Source organism: Phragmites australis, chromosome 3 (genome assembly GCF_958298935.1).
Source record: "Phragmites australis chromosome 3, lpPhrAust1.1, whole genome shotgun sequence".
Classification (NCBI taxonomy): Eukaryota; Viridiplantae; Streptophyta; class Magnoliopsida; order Poales; family Poaceae; genus Phragmites; species Phragmites australis.
Genome location: NC_084923.1, coordinates 15,530,475 through 15,549,603, shown reverse-complemented (window position 1 = coordinate 15,549,603; position 19,129 = coordinate 15,530,475). Strand labels below are relative to the sequence as shown.

Genomic DNA, 19,129 nt, shown 5'->3' with positions numbered 1-19,129 from the left:
AAGATTGGAAAATTTAGGTTTATGCTATCGCTCTAGTTGTAGAAATATAGTATTGCGTTATGTGAACTGGAAGTAACAAAGGCTATTTCTGTGATCTCACATGGATGATAAGATTCACACATGAATCCCTTTATATATAGAAAACACTTTAATACAACATGGTCATTCAACATTGAAAAAGTGAAAAGGGATGGGAACATGTGGAGCTCTGTTATTTAAATTGCAATGTTGTATTACTTCTTTTCATGTTGTGTAACCCTTTATCTAAATATTAATTGCACTATTGCTGCTATGTGTTAGAGTATATAGTATAGGATACACAAGGATCCAATTGTTATGGTAGGATAGGATTAGATTCAATCTTATCTCTAGGTTGCTTGATATCCAAGGTACACGTACTCTATATATTCCACCCTCGAGGCTCAATGCAATACAATCAACATCCTATGCAATCTATTCTTCATACATGGTATCAGTTTAAGTTTCGGTCATAGCCCTAAACCGCTTCCGCTTCTGTCGCCCCGCCCCCAGGGAGATTGATCTCCATGATCTCTGCCTGGGGCTGCACAACCAGTCTCGTGGTCAATCCTATTGATCCGCCACCATCTTCGTGTCATCCATCAGCAGAAGGACTCCTCCATGCGTGCGTTTCTCCCGTTGGAACGCTCTGCTCGTTGGCCACATGTTCCTTCGTGGATGGCTCGGTCCGTCGGACGCACATCTGCATCGTCACTCGTGACATGTCACGCCATCAACAGGATCGTGCTTGGGCCCGCTCTTCTATCTCTCATGCGCCCACATGGTCGTGCCGATGGGTGCCCATGTTTGCACTGCGCCCACGCCTGAGCTCGCCGATCTGCCGCGTGGTTGCCGCTCACGTGGTCGTTCATGTCATGGTCCTCGCTGACATGGTCATGTTGACAAGTCACATCTAGGGATGGCAATTTATCCCGACTACCCATTTACTAGCGGGTAAATACCCGAATAGGGTAGGGTATAGATAGCATTTGATACCCACGGGTATGTTCATGGGCAAATAATACTACCCAACGGGTAAACAGGTATGGGTATGGGTAAGACGTACCCATACCCATGAAACTCGTTTACCCATGAAACTAGTCTAACATGTGGGCCTAATTATCAAAAGTTCAAACCCTAATCTCCAAATCCAAACGCAGCTGGCCTCAATGTCTCAAACTCAGTCTCTCCCGTAGCATGAGTCCGTGTCCGCTGTCACCTCCCTCTCCAGTCCCCTCTCTCCCCCTCCCCTCCCTAGACCCCTATCCAGCAGCTCATCGCCACCTCCCTCTCCCCGAACCCCGATCCACCTATCTCGCAGCCACCTCCTAGTGACCCAACCCCACTCGGCCAACTCATACTGCCACCTCCCAGCATCCCAATCCCAACTAGCCACACCGCATCGCTGCCCCACCCACCTCGCCACCTCCTCCTAGCGACCTAGCCCCACCTCGCCGCCTCCTCCTAGCGACCTAGCCCCACCCCACCCCAAGCCGCCGCCTCCCAGTCCCAGCTCTGCCCTAAGCCGTCGCCACCAGCCCCGCCCTTGTCTGAGTATGAATCCTAACTTTGCCCTTGTCTGAGTATGAAACCTAGCAAAAAAAGCAAAGCAAAGTGGATAAGATCAAAATAAAAGTGAAGCCTAGGGACATCTACAAAGAGATGGACGAGGAGGCGGTGGGGTCATCGTTGGTGGTTGGGCGCATGGTGGATGAGGTGCGGTTGGCACTCAGCAAGCACGCTGACGTGGTCATAGAGCTCTTCAGCCACGTCTCGTTTGAGTTGCGCACCAGCTTCGCACCCGCCATCGACTCCTTCCTTGGCTTCCTCCACGTCGTCGGCTGGAAGATGCACAATCATCACACATTTGTACCTACATCAATGCTCCTTATTAGGTTAATGATGGAATCTCTCTATGTGTGCGTGGATCTATTCATGTAGTGGGTAGAAGGAATCGATTCATTAGTTGTTGGTATATAGATGCATCACCACCCAGCGACATAATACTTTGTATGCCTCGTGCCTTTGCACAAGTTCAACTCCTTCTGATCACGTGCACATTGATAGAAAGAAAAATCAAGTCTTCTTTTAGGTGAAGGACTGATGAAATGGAATAATGGACCATGACACTAGAGTATCAGTTTCTAGGACCAGGGCCACTGCAAGCTTGGGCATCAATTTTACCTAACATGTCATGTTATTTTGTAAGTAATGAACCCCATGTCTAAGTATGAATCCTAGTACTGAGTATGATGTTTGAGTATTGTGTTGTCTGTAAATTGTGTTCAGATTTCATAATCGTATGTGTTATATTCAGAACCATATTTCAGACCTTATGTGTTGCTATATGTGTTGTATTGTTGACTGTTGTATTCACATGAGTGTAAATGGTCGGTGAGTAAACGGGTATACCCGCGGGAGATGGGTTTAGCGTCCGCTCTTTGCCTGTGAGCGTTAACGGGTATATCCACGGGTGGGTAAAAACTGATGGGTACAAGTATTGGTGAGCACTACTCGTACACGTCATACCCAATTGCCATCCCTAGTCACGTCTTCGTCACTCACGTGGTCGTTCTGCTTGATCGCCCACTCTTCCGTCGCTCGTCATGTGTCATCAACAGAAGAAGTACGCAGGTATATCCGCGGGGTTTAGGGTGTGGTTGTGCCAACAGGTGCCGATCTGCGTGGTCGTGCCGACAGGTGCTGATCTATGTGCCGTGTGTGGGCCGAGCCATCGTCGCTCATGCGTGTCATGCCGTCGGCTGCACGCACCGCTAGCTGCCTGACCTACTGCTGGTTTTTGGATCCTTGTGTATCCTATGCCATATACTCTAACACTATGCAGGGATTCTTGGCTATTTGGGTAAGACTTCACCAAAGCAAAAATGTGTAGAATCCTTGCAGGGAGCGAGCTACAGCTCATATGTTTGCAAAAATTGCATGGAGAAGAAATAGAGCAGAGTGTTGAAGCCGTACACTCTCCCAAAAATGCCATGGAGTAACTTGATTTGCTAGCAGGTCTTCCTAGCACTTAGCTTTGGATTCTCACCCACACACATTGGTTGAATATGTTGTACCGTGTTTTTTGCTGCTAGCTCATAAGCTTAGGTGTCCAATACTTGATTAATCACCAACAATATGTACATCATTTAAAGTATCCCTTTTGTTCCTATGAGATGTAACTATATCTATATGAGTTGTATCAATTTCACAGTTTTCAATAGGTAAAAACTGCTGTATATGACTTCATTTTTTATGTGATAACTATGTTTGTATATGTACATATGTCTATATAGTAAGCGTGATGATAACTTATCAGTATATATGAGAGTAGTGTAATTTATTTGATGTATCCCTTTTGTTCCTGTGAGATGTAACTATATCTATATGAGTATGTGACTCATGTGCATGTTGCAATTGTGTGCTTTCTTTAAAAAACAGTCTATCTAAGATGATTCTATGTGTCCCCATGTTGTATGTATTGCAGTGACTGCATTTTAGCAATTGACATTTACTTAAGACATCCTAGCTCATCTGTCGTGAAACGAATTCTGAACTCTGAGCTACAATTACTATGGTGTTTCCTCATAATTTGCTCATTTAGCTATTCTACTAGCTCGACATCATGATTTTTTTTCTAATGGTGCCTTGCATAAGCTATTATACTAGCTCCACATTATGTATCTCCCTACAATAGAGGTGCGTCTGGGCATGAGGGGAGGGGAGGGTGGGGCGGGGGTGGGAGGTTTAGGTTATCGGTTTTGTCGATTTTTTCTTTTTGTGATTTTTTTAGTTTTTTAATTAAGTGGGAGGCCAGTTTTGTCCAATTTTTTATTAGACATAGGTGGGGGAGGGGGTGAGAGCTACATGGATCATGTGGTTCTTTCAACAAAATCGCCACTGCATGATAGACGGACATTGTCATTTTTGTTATCCTCAATAGTTCTATTCAGATATACAACAAGAAAATGACTCTTATCTTATATATAGGAGAAGAGAATATGGCCGCTAAGTAGAGATCTGGGGTGCCATTTTGGATAATAGATGGGATGTTTCGAACAACCCCAAACTACTTATGCGGTATAACTACCATGTTAATGTCAAAGTTTGTTCAAGCATCAAGGTAGTTAAATACCTCTACAAATATGTCTATAAAGGCAATGACCGTGCAACCTTCTCGGTCGATACACCATCAAAATGGTGCAGCAATCAACGAGATTTGACAATACATGGATGCAAGGTTCATAACTCCCCATGAGGTTTTGTATCGAATATTTGGTTTCCCTTTGTATGTCGTGTCTCCTTCTGTTTTGTAACTCCAACTTCATCAGCCAAACATGCAATTTGTAGCATACAAAGCTTCTGATAACCTGAATGATGTTGCCAATCACAAGAAATCTAAAAGGTCAACGCTTACTAAGTATTTCAAGATGAACCGGGTTGATAGCACGTCACATATGTTATACAGAGAATTCCCGAAGCACTTCTGGTGGATCAGGTCCGACAAGCGTTGGCAGTCAAGAGTAAAGATGCCACAATTTGGGAGAATTGTGTATGCAAACCCATATAGCTTTCTGATAACATCATATGTAATTTCACCAAATAGGGTGGTAACGTCGAGTTTCTTCGCATGTCACACTTGATAATCTGGGACGAAGCTGCCATGACCAAATGTCAAGTTGTTGAAAGACTTGATAGATCTCTCCAGGATATAATGGGATGCTCAAAACTGTTTGGCAGAAAGGTTATAGTACACATTGTTTTATTTTTAGAAACATGGCTTCCATGCAATGTACTAAATGTTGAGTACATATACATGCGTGTACAAAAATTAAGTGTGCGTGTCGCATGTGCATGTTATTAGTTATGAAAATGGTGCAAAGGTGACGATCCAACCACACCATTTCCTGCTGTTCAGTAGTCCATGTAGACGGAACTTATCAGCACCAGGAATTATTTGTATTTGTATACAATATCTTGGACTAGGAGTACATGTGTCGTGCCAGATGGATATAGCCATATAGGTCTATAGGATCACCGTTACCTAGAAAAAAAACTCTGTGGAGGTTGCTGGGTTGGGGGGGGACTCGTTCGTAAAAAAAGAAACAAAGCTGGTCTTTTTATTGTAGCCCGATAGCCAGTTTGGGTTGGGCCAAGACATAAAGAAGTTAGCCAGAAATGAACTAGGTCTTATTCTTTTTCTTCCTCCTTTTTTTTCCTTTTTTGTGAGGGAACCAGGTCAGTTCAAGCTAAGCCTATTCCTGTTAATGGAAATTCATCTATTGGAGGTCTGGTAAATTTTATTTATCGAACATTACAAATCGATGAATTACACTTACAAGTGATCCTAAATATATATACTTACAGGTTGGCTTTATGTGCTTGTAGCTATCTCAACATGACATCATAACCAATCTTAGGGTACTGGTAGTGTGTGAAAATGGAGGTCTTAAGGATGACTTGGTGGGTTTTAGGTCGACCTCATGCACTAAACAAGTCGGCCATAAGGAAAAAAGGCTTAAGGTTGAACCTCAAGCTTCGGACCTGGTCTCAAGCAATAAAACAAATGTAAACCAAGGGAAGAGGAGGGTTCTTTAATGCGGAGAGGATTGTTGATGCCACCATATTATCCAGTCGGTGAGCATCGTCTCCGACCTTGGCCACCCCTTAATCCTGCCGGCGAGCATCATCCCCAACCTCGGCCGCTCCTAGATCTAGACGGCGAGCCTCGTCTTCAACTCGTCCATTGGAGAAGTGGACCCGCAAGGCCTGTCGCGACAATAGATCAGGCCTTCGCTTATAGACCGGGTGCATCCCATGCTGCTAATTGTGGAGATCCACCACACCGTTCGTAGATTTGAATGGTGGGAGGTGGAATTCCACCACTAGGCATGGCGTGATTGTAACACCCCGCTTCTAAAATCCATTTACATCCTAGCCTTCACGTGAGATGGATACGTGTATGAATAGCACATAAAATGCGTATGCTGGCCCTTGCCCACCTAAACACCCAAGGTGACACTAATCCCACTACACCAACACCTGAGCCAATATCACTACTAACAAACCAGGGTGTTACAATTATCACTATTCTTAAGGATTGATGCCCTGGCAACACATCGCATACACGGCAAGCAAATACCCGGAATCTCCCCACAGTACCAAGGCCGTGACGCGGGCCGATCCATATGCACATGCAACAAAGGTTGATGCCTTGATACCACTTGTAACACCCCGTCTCTAAAATCTGCTCAACCCCCACGTGAGGGCGGACTTGTGTGGCCGTGTATGCACAACACATCGCTTATACTTTCGTCCTTGCCCTTTGTGTAAAATGGCTAACTCATAGGTGATGTGTTTGGAGCACAATAGCTTATATGCTGGCTCTTACCCACTTAAACACCCATGGTAGCATTAATCACACCACACCAACACCTGTGTCACATGAGCCAACACCATTGCTAGCAGATTGATAAGAGGTTGTAACATCCCGCCTTCAAAACCCTCTTACAGCCTAGCCCCACGGGAGTGAACTCGCATATACATAGCACCCCGCTTACATTTTTGTCATCATTTCGTGTAAAAGAGTTAACCCATCAGTGATATATTTAGAGCATAATATCTTATATGCTGACCCTCACCTACCTAATACACACAAGATATGACTAATCCCAAGACACCATTATGAGGAATGGTGACATACTAAGAAGAAGATAAATTATGACACTTAAAAACTAATAGCTCCAAAAGCTTCACAAGATAAACATATATCAATTTCTATCTAAATGTACTCTAGATTTATCTAGTGTGTCTACTCTACCGTTCAAAAATATTCGCAATATACTTTAGGAAGATAAATTGCAAGTATGTAAATGCAGAAACGTAAATAAGGTAGAGAGAGCAAACTCGGAACAAAAGATTTTTATCCCATGGTATCGGTGGCACACAAGTCACCCCTAGTCCATGTTGGAGCTCCACAAAGGATATGCTTTCAATCGCCAAGACTCTTCTGGTCACAGCTCTTGAGCTATCAAGCTACCAAGGCAAGGCCTCAAGCACGATGAGCAACCAAGCCACTAAGACGAGATCTCACAACTAACCTCTCTTCCGGTCACTTGTACATCGTCCTCACTTCAGAGTCTTAGCAACTAAGGCAAGGGCCTCCGCATCCACGTACACATTTTTTGACACCACTCCACACCAAGTCGAAGGGTTAACAAGCTTGAGCCACCAATACTTAAGTTTTCAGCGAGTCACCAAGACTCTAAGACGTCAGCGTACCTCTCGGTATAAGGTTGGATCACTTTTTGATCCACTCTCTAGGTTGCAGCACCTAGCAACACCTCTTTTTAGACCTATAAGCACTAATCACTCTCTAATCTTGTGTTTAATCACATTGGATGATCGTTTTTAGCACTTTCATAGCTTGAATGTCTTCTCAAGTGTATATAGGCTTCTCTGGACTCCAACACCTTCAAATGGCCGAGTGGCTGGGTATTTATAGTCTCAAACCCGATAACTAACTATTGCTCTAACGACTCAACTTTACTATGAACACCGAATGATCTGGTGACAACAGTAGTACAAGTATCAGACTATCCGGTGAGTAGCATCAGCAACTAGCCGTTGGAACCCCACTCAAACATATTATGAACACCTGATGTCCGGTGTTTCCTTCACTTCCATCACCAGACAATCCAGTGTGTAGTCTTGAGCCAAGTCGAGCCACTTCTTCTTTGTGCATTAGTCTGATGTGTAGATCCTTTTGATCACTGGATCTTTCGGTGTGTTGACCTTCATCTTCTACTGAGGCTTTGACATCTTGCTGAAAAACACTCCGGTGTATTAACTTTTTCATCACTAGATCATCCGGTGAGTTAAAATATTTGCTTCCCTTATTTGCACAGTATCTGTTAAATGCTCTGGTGTAGGCATCCGATGTGTAGCACTCTAATCATCGAATTATCCGGTGAGTATAATATACCCGGGAGGAATACTCTGATGTGTACAATGTCTTGAGCGTTAGACCATCCGGTATAGTCATTTTTCTTAGAACTTATTCAATTCAGTCCAAACTTTGTTCCAACTTCGATAACTTTTTTATATCTTATATTCATAAAACTTACTAAAATATATATTTAAAAAATATGATAGTCGCATTGACTATATTATTATTAATCACTAAAATTATATACATACATCAATAAAATCATATTCGCTACATACCATGATCTGGATCATATAGGCCAACTCACTACTACGCAATGTTACAACGATGGAGAGGAGGGTAAGGCGGCTGAGGATGAGGGCAGAGTGGCCATGGAAAGAGTCGGGTTCTCAGGTGAGAGGAGTAGTGGAGGACGGGAGGACGGTGTTGATCCTTGATCGGGAGTGGGGGGGGGGGGGAGTTCGTTGGTGTGGACATGATTTTTTATGTAGAATTAGGCCCCACCTTAAGGCCTGCTTGGGCTTTATATACTCGAGGCCTTAAAACCCGTTTGGGCAGATCACATCGCCTTAAGGCGACTTTTGGCACAAACACTAGTGATACCTTTATAAACTTGACAATGACAAGTAGAATAATTGGCCCGGGTTGGCTGTGGTTGCGTGGTTGGGCACAGCGTGCCCAACAGGTTACCTATTAACAGTAACGGGACAAGTCGTAGTCCTACTGTAGGCTGCAGTATTGTACAACGCACAAATATAGTACTGCTGCTTGTTAGGAGTAGACACGTCAAATCTGGTTAGGGCATGATGCCTTGCGTTGTTTGCGGCATAAAAGCAACGGTATATGAAAAAGAAACAGCAATTACTTTACAAGATTCTGCGTACGTTGAAGGATCATGCATTGAAACTAGAAGCATTAACCAACACCAGGGGGTTAGAAAACTGAAATAAGAAGGAATAAGCAACAGACATGCAATAAAAAAATAGTGATAAGAAGAAGAAACAGAGTATATCTGTTGGAACATGGCTCCCTTGTTGATATCCGGCTGACCGAAACAACTCTCCCTGTCTTCCATGTTAGGTGCCATCAGCCATTAACCTTGGCAGTAGCTAGGGAATAAGGGTAGGATGTTCTTAACTCTTAAGCAGCCTATAAATATCAAAAGAGACGATGAAATATCATCTAGAATTAACGTTTACCTAGTGTCATAGCAGGCTTTAAATAATATTCATTTCCTTTCCATCAGCATGATTGGTACCTTCTACCTTCGTACATATATTGTATGCACTATAAATATTCAGTTTGTGGCCTTTGTGGGCATTGGATTAGAATACCCCCAGGCTCGCAGTCACAATTCAAAAGAAAGGACAAGCGGACGAGACGCATACGCAGCAATGTCAAAGCAGGGCGAATTACATAAGGAGTATTCTAAGGTGGCGCCTAGTGCCTTGACGTGCCTGAAAGTCCAAGTAAAGAAATGTCGCGGCAGTGATTGATTACCACATACTGATATCATGATGTCCTCACTCATGTAAAAATGGGCTAAATAGTGCATATCCCTAAAAAAATCAGGTGCGTTTTACTTTAGTTGAAAAAAAAACTGTCAGATAACGGGGATGTCATGTTTTATATACCAGTAAATTTTCAAGATCAAACTCATTTGTGAAATATGGGAAACCAAATACTTAGTGAGCAATGTACTCTCACTGGTCACTCATTGTTCAGGCACTTCCTCTTCGGCTCTTCCCCGGCGGGACGCTATTTGGATTGATTGCTGAAGATTTTGTTTCGTGTCAATGTACGTTGCAATTATTATTTTTAAGTAAATTGCAACTTTTAAGTGAACGCTGGTTCTATCCATTTGACTACTGTCGTACGTGTGTTAGTGGGAGTGATCAAGTGCTGTGACATCCAAACCACTCCATCAAGTTCCACCGTGGAACAAGGCTGATTGCATATTAGTGATGGCTAAACTAAGCCATAGTCGGAGGTTAGGACTTGGGAACCTGTGATACTACCATAATTCGTCATGCCTAGCGCAAGAAAAAACCAAGAAACATGACGGCCGCAACAGTTCCAGTATTGCCTAGTGAAGTGGCCTATCATGAAGCAGTTGGACTCCTTAAAGATCAACGCTGACGAGCGTCCGGAATCTTCATACCTGTTCCAGTTGTTGAGCAGTTTGGGGCTGGATTCCACTGCTCTTCCGGCTCATAAATGCTGCAAGTCTGTAACTCTGCGCAAGTAAGCCTGCAACTCTACAACTCTGAATGTCTTTGTATAAGTATAGTCTATCTTAGCTATTCATCTCTCCCACTTCGTTTATCTATTAATTCTCCCATTCTTTTTATATTTTTTTCACAAATATCTTCCGTACGAATCTTAACCTCAATAAACAATCCTGATACGAACCTGCATACTATAGTGGATTTTTTGTGTTCTAGCTGAGTACTCTTGGAGAGTTTCACTTGCCACGCATGTTGCGCCTTTGGGTGATGCTTTACTTCGCCCAGGATGCATAAGATCAGATGCATGACAAGCACGTAAGATTCATTATTCGCTTTAATAACCAAGATGGGGTGATAAAAAGGCGAGTTTAGAAAAACTTGAAGCTAACTTAGTAGCTTGGTGTCGCGGAAGGTTCTTGTGTCGTTCTCAGCGTGCAGTTGCTCGCATGTTCATATGCTCCGAGGTAACAGCAGTGGAATTACGTTGAGAGGCCAAAAGGCGCACTAACTAAAGAGAGCCGACGGGGGCATCTCGAAAAGCCGACCAAAATGCACGGTAAGCTTTCCAAAAGAGCGCATAGGAGAGATATCTTCTAGATCTTGTTTGAACTCTTCAACGCTTCCTTGTTTCCTTGTGACGACAGCCAGAACAGCATACTGGGTCGGCAGTCGGCACGGCTAACTAACTTCATGTTGGTCTCCAAATAACAAAGAGGAAAATACCACGCGCATTGCTCACGTTCCGATTTTTTATTTTAGCCTTATTTAAACTAATATATAATAATAGCATGTGAGAAATTAAATTTTTAGAAACTAGCTGCTTTTGTCGTACCGAAGTTTTTAGTGTGACTCTCAACTTAGTCATATAAATACATATGATATGATTAAAGTGATCACGTTAGCGTCTGTCCTGACACCTTTATATGTGGCACTGAGACGACAGTCTTTAGTAGCGACATTAAGTGTCAGATGAACAGTATCCATCAGGATTCCTATTTTTTTTCTTTATCTCTTTCTCTATTTGAACTGTGGGTTTGCCATACTCTAAAATTTATGAAACTTTTTCTGTACGTTCTTTAATTCATGATAAATCTGTTTTAAAAAGATTCACCTCAATACCCTGTAGGTTTCAAAATTAAAAAAAAACTACAAAAGGAGTACTTTTAGAACTTCTATTAATTTTTAAGGCCTCAAAGAAAATTTTCAAAAATCTAAAAAAATTCACCAATATTCCTCTCATGTGGCATAATAATTTCTAAAATTATTTGCAAACCTAGTTTACTTAGTAAAAAAGTGAGTTCCTTTGAAATACTCTATTTATATGTATTTCTATCATTTCATGTGATATTCTCTTTTTAATTCAATTTGAATTCAAACATGTAATTTTTATTTGATGTCATTTTATCTATTATCAGAACCTCTGTTGCCATAGTAGGATCATTTACCCCTATCTTTATATATTTTGTGTTCGCCCTATCCACTAAAAAGCAAAAAAAAAAATGACAAAGCTCTTTGCTTGCATCTGTTATTTTGATGAGTTTGGTTAAGTTTCTATCCATTAGAGTATTTGTTTTAGTCATTGATCATCCATCTTTTGTGTATTCTTTGTGTCATTCTATATTCTTGTGTCGTTTCATATCTATAAGTGAAAATCTCACAAATAAAAAAGTCGTAGCCAAAGTTGTCCTTTGCGAAAATTTTGATCCCATCAAGTTTTAGCTGCGTGTTAGGTTTTATCTTCTAATTGTGCTAGTCATATATCTGGTCTTGTTGTGTTGGAGTTAAAAAGTGTCAAGAAAAAGAGAAAGAAAGTTGCTGCAAAAAAGGGAAACTTGAGAAACAAGTAAGAAAGATTTGTTTGCACAAGTGCGTAAACCTTGAATCAAGTTGTACAACTAAGTGTAATCCTTTTTGTCAAAGTGTGCAAGAGTGTAAATCGTATATCAAGTGGGCAAATAGTTTGTTATCTTTCTTTGGTGAAATTTTTGTTTGGATCTTATTGCAACACTTGCACCCCGAGCATAGTCCCTGTTTGCATCAAATCTAAAATTTCTTTGTGTGTGAGTTGCTTCAAACACTTCACTTGTATCTTGAGATCAGAACTAGGCATTGAACTTCTAGTTTGTCCTGTTACTTATCTTTACAACAAGTAGATTTCAGATCGCTCCTTGTGCATTAATCCCCATCGAGCTCAAAAAAAAAAAACCATTGTGTACGTATTTCTGGTCTTGTATTTGCTTAACCATCACTTAGACCACCACACATATATTTCTGTAATCTGCAAGGAAACATAAGAGATTTGATTGATAAGGGAAGGTGAGGTTGTTAGATTCCATAAATTGTCCTATAGCACATATTTGTTTTTCTAACTACTTGTTTTACTAACCATGTAGAAAAGATGGTTGCCTCTAATCCGGAGGAATGTGTTTTTGAGCAATTTTATTTTAGAGTACGAGAACACCTCGCTTTGAGTCAATCTAGTAAGAGAAAGAAAATTCGGGAGAGAAAAAATTGAATTTGTACCTTATTTCTCTAACATGTGGGGCCCACCTAGCTTGCCAGCCCCACCACCTCACCTCCCTCTCTCCACAGCAGCATCCCCCTCCCCCACCCATGCTCTCTCCCCCTCACTCGCCCACCCACTCCCTCTCTATCTCATTCTCACTCGCTCCCTCTTCCACCTGCTCTCTCCCTCCCCAACCGAGCCAAGAGAAGAAAGAGAAGCAAGAGGAGGCCATGGAGGAGGTCCCTAGCGAGCTCCCCCACCGCAGCCCACCGAAGGTCGTCCTCGCTGCCGAGCTCAAGCACCTTGGCCACCTCTTCTTCCTCCTCAAGCCGGCCACTACCCTCCCCAACGTCATCTCGAGCTCCGGCCCTTCCCAACTCCTACGGTCGAGCTACAAGCTTACTATAGTTCCTTTTACATGTATATTTAGTTAATGTTTATGGACTAGAATGTCACTTTAGTCTAGTATAGATGCTCACACATGTTCGTATCAAATTTGCTTTCACATATGAATTTATTTAACCATGTGGCCGTATTCTTGCTAATATCCAAATGTATAATCCTTGAAGTCGGGTTATATATATGTACCTAATATGGATTAAGTCTTGTGAGTACCTTCGTACTCACGTTGCTTATTTCAGATGAAGTTAGGTGCCAGCTACTTTAATCCCACCAGAAGCGGTATACTAGCGAGCAGTCGTTATGCTACTCTAACCCTAGTTGGTTGCCTTGTGGGTAAATGGCTCCACCGGTTCTTTATTTTGTTAGATATGTCTTTCGCTGCGATGTTTGTATGTTATGCTAAATGAAATCTTGTTTTTTTTAATGTATCAACTTGTAATATTTGAACTTTAGTTTGTTGCTATATTGTGGTATTCATGTTATAAAGGTATGTGCTGGTAATAGCTTTCTTGAGAATTACCATATTATACATACCGGGACTGCCGAAATTAGATTCGTTGTAATCATTAGTGTCTACGATTGTTGTGGTGAGGTATGGTTAGTACGTGGTTCGTCGAGAGACGGGTGCGAGCTAGCTCTCATCTTATTAAATAATTGTCCTAATGATTAATTCAAATTTAATTTGGACATGTCCTCACAAGAAAGGATTTCACAAGAACTTCAAAATCTTATTGTACATATTCAAGGTCTCCAACCTCCTGCTGAAGATGCAAGTGTACATGTTGAAGAACTAGACGAGACGGATGAAGAAGCTGATGCTAGAATGGCTCGAGAAGTTCAAGCAAGAAGACATAGAGTTGTTGCTTATGCCATGAGGCCTCATGGCCCTAGTTGTGGTTATGGCGGTGCTGCTGTTGGTCGTGGTGCAGGAAGAGGTCGTGGATGTGGTGATGAGAACCATGATGACTTCTAAGAAGAATTTGATGAAGATAATCATGTTTTCCCCATATATACAAAGCATCAACCTTGGAACTATCGCGACCATGAACAGGAGGAAAGGTTTGGCAAGCTAAAATTTACCATGCCTAAGTGTGAAGGTGGAACTGACCCGGAAACATATTTCACATGGAAGTTAAAGGTTGACAAGATTTTTCATGTGCACAATTACTCTGAAGAAAAGAAGGTTGCAATAGCCTCTTATTGAGTTGGTGCATCAAGCGTCCAAAGCCAAGCGTCAACTACAAAAAGATAGAAAATCAAGTCGAGCTTCAATAACTAACTCACGATTTACTGCAAGTGGCAGCAAATTTGCACCCCAGTTCAATATCGGACATGATCTTAGTAATAATTTTGGTGGAGGTTTACATGCAAATATTAGCTCGTCTTTAAGTAGAAAGGAAGCATCTACTCCAAATCAGAAGAACAAACCTACAACATTAACAAATTCCTCAGTTGGTTCTATTGCTAGGAGCAGTGAAATTTAGTACTTCAACTATAAGAGTCGTGGACAAGTTCTCAAAGAGTGTTTGAACTAAAAGAGAATATCACATTAAATGATAGAAATGCATATAAATAGAGAATTGCAAAGTAACTCACTTTTTCACCAAGTAACCTAGGGTTGAAATAATTTTAGAAATTATTAAGCCATATGAGAGGAATATTATTGATTTTCTCAGATTTTCGAGAATTTCTTTGAGACCTAAAAAATTTCTAGAAATTTTTAAAGTAATCCTATTTGGAGTTTTTTTATTTTGAAACCTACACGGGGTATTGAGCTGAATCTTTTTTAAATGGATTCAATATGAATTATATAACCTAAAAAAAAAGTTACGAAAATTTTGAAATACAACAACCCCACCGATCAAATAGAGAAAGAGGAAAGAGAAAAGGTTAGAATCATGTTGGTACTGTTCATTCTTTACTAGTCAAGTGCTCGAGACTGCCACGTTGATCCCATATGTAGAGGTGTTATGATGGACTATACCATGGTCATTTTGATCACACTATATATATTAATGTGATCAGGTTAGAAAATCACGCCAAAGACTTTAACCTAATAAAATAGGGTAGTTTCTGTAAATTTAGTTTTATTAGTATAAAAAAGACTAAAATAAAAAAAGTTCTCTCACATTCCCAGGAGAAAAGGGGGAAGGAAAAGCCTCGCAGATTATCATGAGCAGTCGGGGGGAAAGGGAGGGCGTACGCATAGTCGCGACGGGACTTTGCCACTCTACTTCTCTAGACGCTTGACACAACCGGATTTTGATCGCAGGGACGTACGCACGGCACCTACCCGATCGGCGATACCGTACAACAGTTTGGCCGGAGTCCATTTCAGAATCATGCGACCATGCTGCCATCAGTCCATCACGCACCGCACGACGCGTCCACATCCCGTCGTCCCCCGTGACCCGCCGTTGGCTGCTGTGAGGACGCAAAACCGCCCACGCGCCGACGCCTCCGCATCCGTCCGTCCGTCCGTCCGACCCCGACGCAATACCGAGGCCCGGCCGCCCCCACCACGCTGCTCTTCCAGCCAAGCCGCCTCCTTTTATAAGCCCGTTTGCCGCTCAGTCGCTCGCTCACTCCCCCGCCCCCACTCCCATCGCCGGTCGAGTCGCTAGCCCCCTCCTACTCCGCTTGCAGCTTAGAAAGCCGAGAACCTGAGTCTAGCACGCACACCGAGTCAGCGAGGCCAACGCCATGGACGCCGTGTCCTGCGTGAGCGTGCCGCCGCCGACCGGGCTCCTCTCCCGCTCCTTCACCGACGCGGCCATCGCCCGCGCCCTCCACTTTTCCCTCTCCGACGCCCCCGAGCCGTCCGTGCCCGCCACCGACCTCGGCGCCCGCGCCGCGGCCACGGCCACGACGAATGCATCTCCCGAGGCGGTGCCGATGCACGGCGCCGGGGCCGGGGGTCACCCGCCGATGGGCGCGGCGCCGTCGCCGCCGTCCGCCCGGTGCCTTCGGCTGGGGCCAGCGGGCGGGCACGCGGGTAAGCGGCGGCGACCGCGGCCGTCGAAGCGCGTGCCCACCACGTACATCAGCACCGACGCCGCCACCTTCCGCATCATGGTGCAGCGCGTCACTGGCATCGGCGAGGCCGAGCCGCAGCAGGACGCCGCGGGCCTTGGCCTCTTCCTGCCACACTTCGGCCTCGAGGCTGTCGAACAGTTTCTTCCGGCGGACTCTGCGGCCACCGCGGCCCACGTCGCTGCAGCGTATACGCTCGCACCCACCGCCGCGGCAACCGTAGCGGAGCAGCAGCCGCTCTTCCCGACGCTGGACTCGTGGGACGTCATGTACGGGAAGAACGAGGTGGTCTGAACTCTGAACTTTGATGATCCACTGATAACGTCGTGTTCGTTTGTCCGGCCGTTCGAGGCCATCGAATGTGTTCATGTGCAGCAGCATGGATGATCAGTTGATCATCCCTTACCTTGGCTTCTTCTCCCTGGTCGCGGAGAAGCTGTACATCACATATTTACAGTTTGGGGTGACCATGAGTGGTGTAGGGAACCAGGGATGTAGCCTAGTGGTGCTACTCAGAAAATCAGGCGCTCACGCTTCTCTCTCGCGATGTCAGTAGTTGCACTTGCACTTGCATAAGCCTCCAGTCAATGTGAGCTCCCTGCTACTTGTGTAAAAATGTGGCATTGTCAAAATTCTATCCCTGTACTGGTAAGTTTATGTCTTTGAGATCATAGGGCACCACCCGTAATTGATTTTGCATTGGTTACTAAATAGCTTCTGAAAAAAAAAATCCAATTTACCCTTCTCTGCTTTCAAAACTCCAAATTTAACATCCTACCACAAAACTCGATATTTTACTCTCTTTATTTCGAAACAAAACAATGCTATTTTTTTCATCTTTGTTCTACTTGTGATTTTGCCATGCTGCGCATCAAAATCATCCAGCCAAAGCAGCTTTCCAAATTGCAACACAGCCATTTTTTTCCCATATATTGGTGCGAAAAATCTCGAACTTTTGAAGAGGTTTACAAGTTCAACGCTAAGATTTCATGTTCCACTCACTTCATTGGCGCGTGGCCTGGTCTTGTATTCATCTGCTTTATGGTACAGAGACTTTCCATGGGAGTTGAAAAGAGCAGGAAAATGGGCAATCCAAAAAGAACAAAACGCGCCTTTTTTAATTTGCTCCTCTTTTGCGACAGTGATCGCATCCGTTTCTTTTCACTTGCGACTTCTTCGTAAGACCACACGCCCCGTTCACATAGCAAATGCCGTTACGAGTGACGACGCACTCGTTTTAGGATAGGACTGAATCCTATGAGGCTACAATACACTTGATCTGAATTATCTGAGCCTGTCATTCGGTACAAACTGCCAAGGCAACCGTTGGAGAACAGAGACGTGTCCTTGTTAGTAATACATACTCTTTATCCATTAGGTATATGTTATATTACAAGAGTTCCTATCTTGTACTTGTGTATTTTATATATTGTTTATAGAGACTAATATTGAATATAAATTATTATTTCTAACATAATATCGAAGCTAGAGTTTTTTTTTGGCCATGGAAATAGCTAGGCTGGGTAACTTTGATCCGAGACACCCGGTTCGCTGGCATGGAACGAACAGGGCAACTGATCAGCAACTGCCTCAAAACTGTTGAGAAGGTCTGAACCATAGCCGCCGCATGAAACTTTTCTTGGTAAAAAATGTCAACAGCTCCGGGCAGTAAAAAAAACTGCACCATGTCAGTGAAACCTAAGCATGTAGCCGGGGCTTGGTCACCATGAATTTTGTGGGAGAGGGAGACATATGTAGAATATTGTGGTAAAAGTCTATGAGTGAGGCCGCGACATGACGTGATGGTTCTCTTACAAGTTATAACATCAGAGAAATGGTGAGATGATGTGCTGTTGTTTTGAGGCTTCATTTCTACCGGCCAGTTTTTATGCAGGTTACGGATTAGATAGCACACGAAATGGATAAGGGAGCAACAGGGCGCAGCGCACAGCAACCGTTCACTTCCTCTGTCGTTCACAAGTCCTCCCCTGCATAGAATCGAATACTTGCCTCTCTATGTGTTTTTAGTTGGTAGAATGCTACGCCAAATTCTTGCGGCAGCAACCGCTGCCGTGTATTCGTCCCACGCCTCGCCAGCACAAGTCCCGGCTTCTCCGGTGCGCCGACGTCCCGGTGGCGTCGCCGTCCGGTGCGCGCCGAGCGGCGGCGGCGGCGGCGGCGGCGGCGCACCTGCAGGCGACAAGAAATCGAAGCTCAAGGTAGGCTCGCCGATCGTCATCCTGGAGGCGCCTACGATGCTGAAGACCGCCGCGTCGGTGCCGTCGCTCCGGCACAACAGTGGCCAAGTCAAGGCCGGCGACGTCGGAAGGTAGTAGGACTTCTACTTGACAGCGACATGTGAACTTGATATGCTCTTCTGGTGTTATAAACTGTGTGCAATCTACAATGGCTTTGGTACTGACGTTCGTGCAACCTCGTTCGGTTGAGCAGGGTCATGGCGCGGAAGCCGAAGGACGTCTGGGCCGTGCGGCTCGCCGTCGGCACGTACCTGCTGGACGGCAAGTTTTTCAGGCCCTTAGATGTTGTTGATGAAGACGGTGACGAGTCCCCAGATGAATGAGCAGTTAATGCATTGTTGCATGTCAATACTGATGCGTGATTGCAAATGTAAGATTCATGATGCATGACTTGTGCTGAGAGTGCGCAAACATAAATCATATCACCAATGTCATGTAAGGTTTATGATGTTTAACTGCCAGAGATGGAAAGCCAATACTTAAGACATTCAAACTCTGTTCCAACTTCCAAGGCGATTTGCAAACTCTAATTCAGAAAGCCCATTTTGAGAGGATTTTCCGCCAAACCCGAAGTATGGAGTATGGACTGATACGCTGAGACGAGATTCAAGTGAATCAGAGTACGTGTTAAAGGAAGCATGAACAGAAAGTAAACCCGAAAAGGCAAGTTTCTTTCTTGTTGTGCCCTCCCCTCTCCATCTTGCCTGAATGCTGCCAGTCTGCCACCCCCGATCCG

General features: G+C 43.8%; 2 protein-coding genes across 2 annotated transcripts; both read left to right on the top strand.

Moving 5' to 3' along the window:
- Window positions 1–15,672: 15,672 nt before the first annotated feature.
- On the top strand, window positions 15,673–16,751 carry LOC133912386 (uncharacterized). Its single transcript, XM_062355086.1, has one exon. The coding sequence runs from the start codon at window positions 15,806–15,808 to the stop codon at window positions 16,427–16,429; it is 624 nt and encodes a 207-aa protein (XP_062211070.1). The 5' UTR covers window positions 15,673–15,805; the 3' UTR covers window positions 16,430–16,751.
- A 1,249-nt stretch (window positions 16,752–18,000) lies between these two features.
- On the top strand, window positions 18,001–18,889 carry LOC133912387 (protein CHLORORESPIRATORY REDUCTION 42, chloroplastic). The gene is made up of 2 exons (XM_062355088.1): window positions 18,001–18,464; window positions 18,587–18,889. Exons 1-2 carry the CDS (start codon window positions 18,172–18,174, stop codon window positions 18,714–18,716), a joined length of 423 nt encoding a protein of 140 aa, XP_062211072.1. The 5' UTR covers window positions 18,001–18,171; the 3' UTR covers window positions 18,717–18,889.
- Window positions 18,890–19,129: the final 240 nt, after the last annotated feature.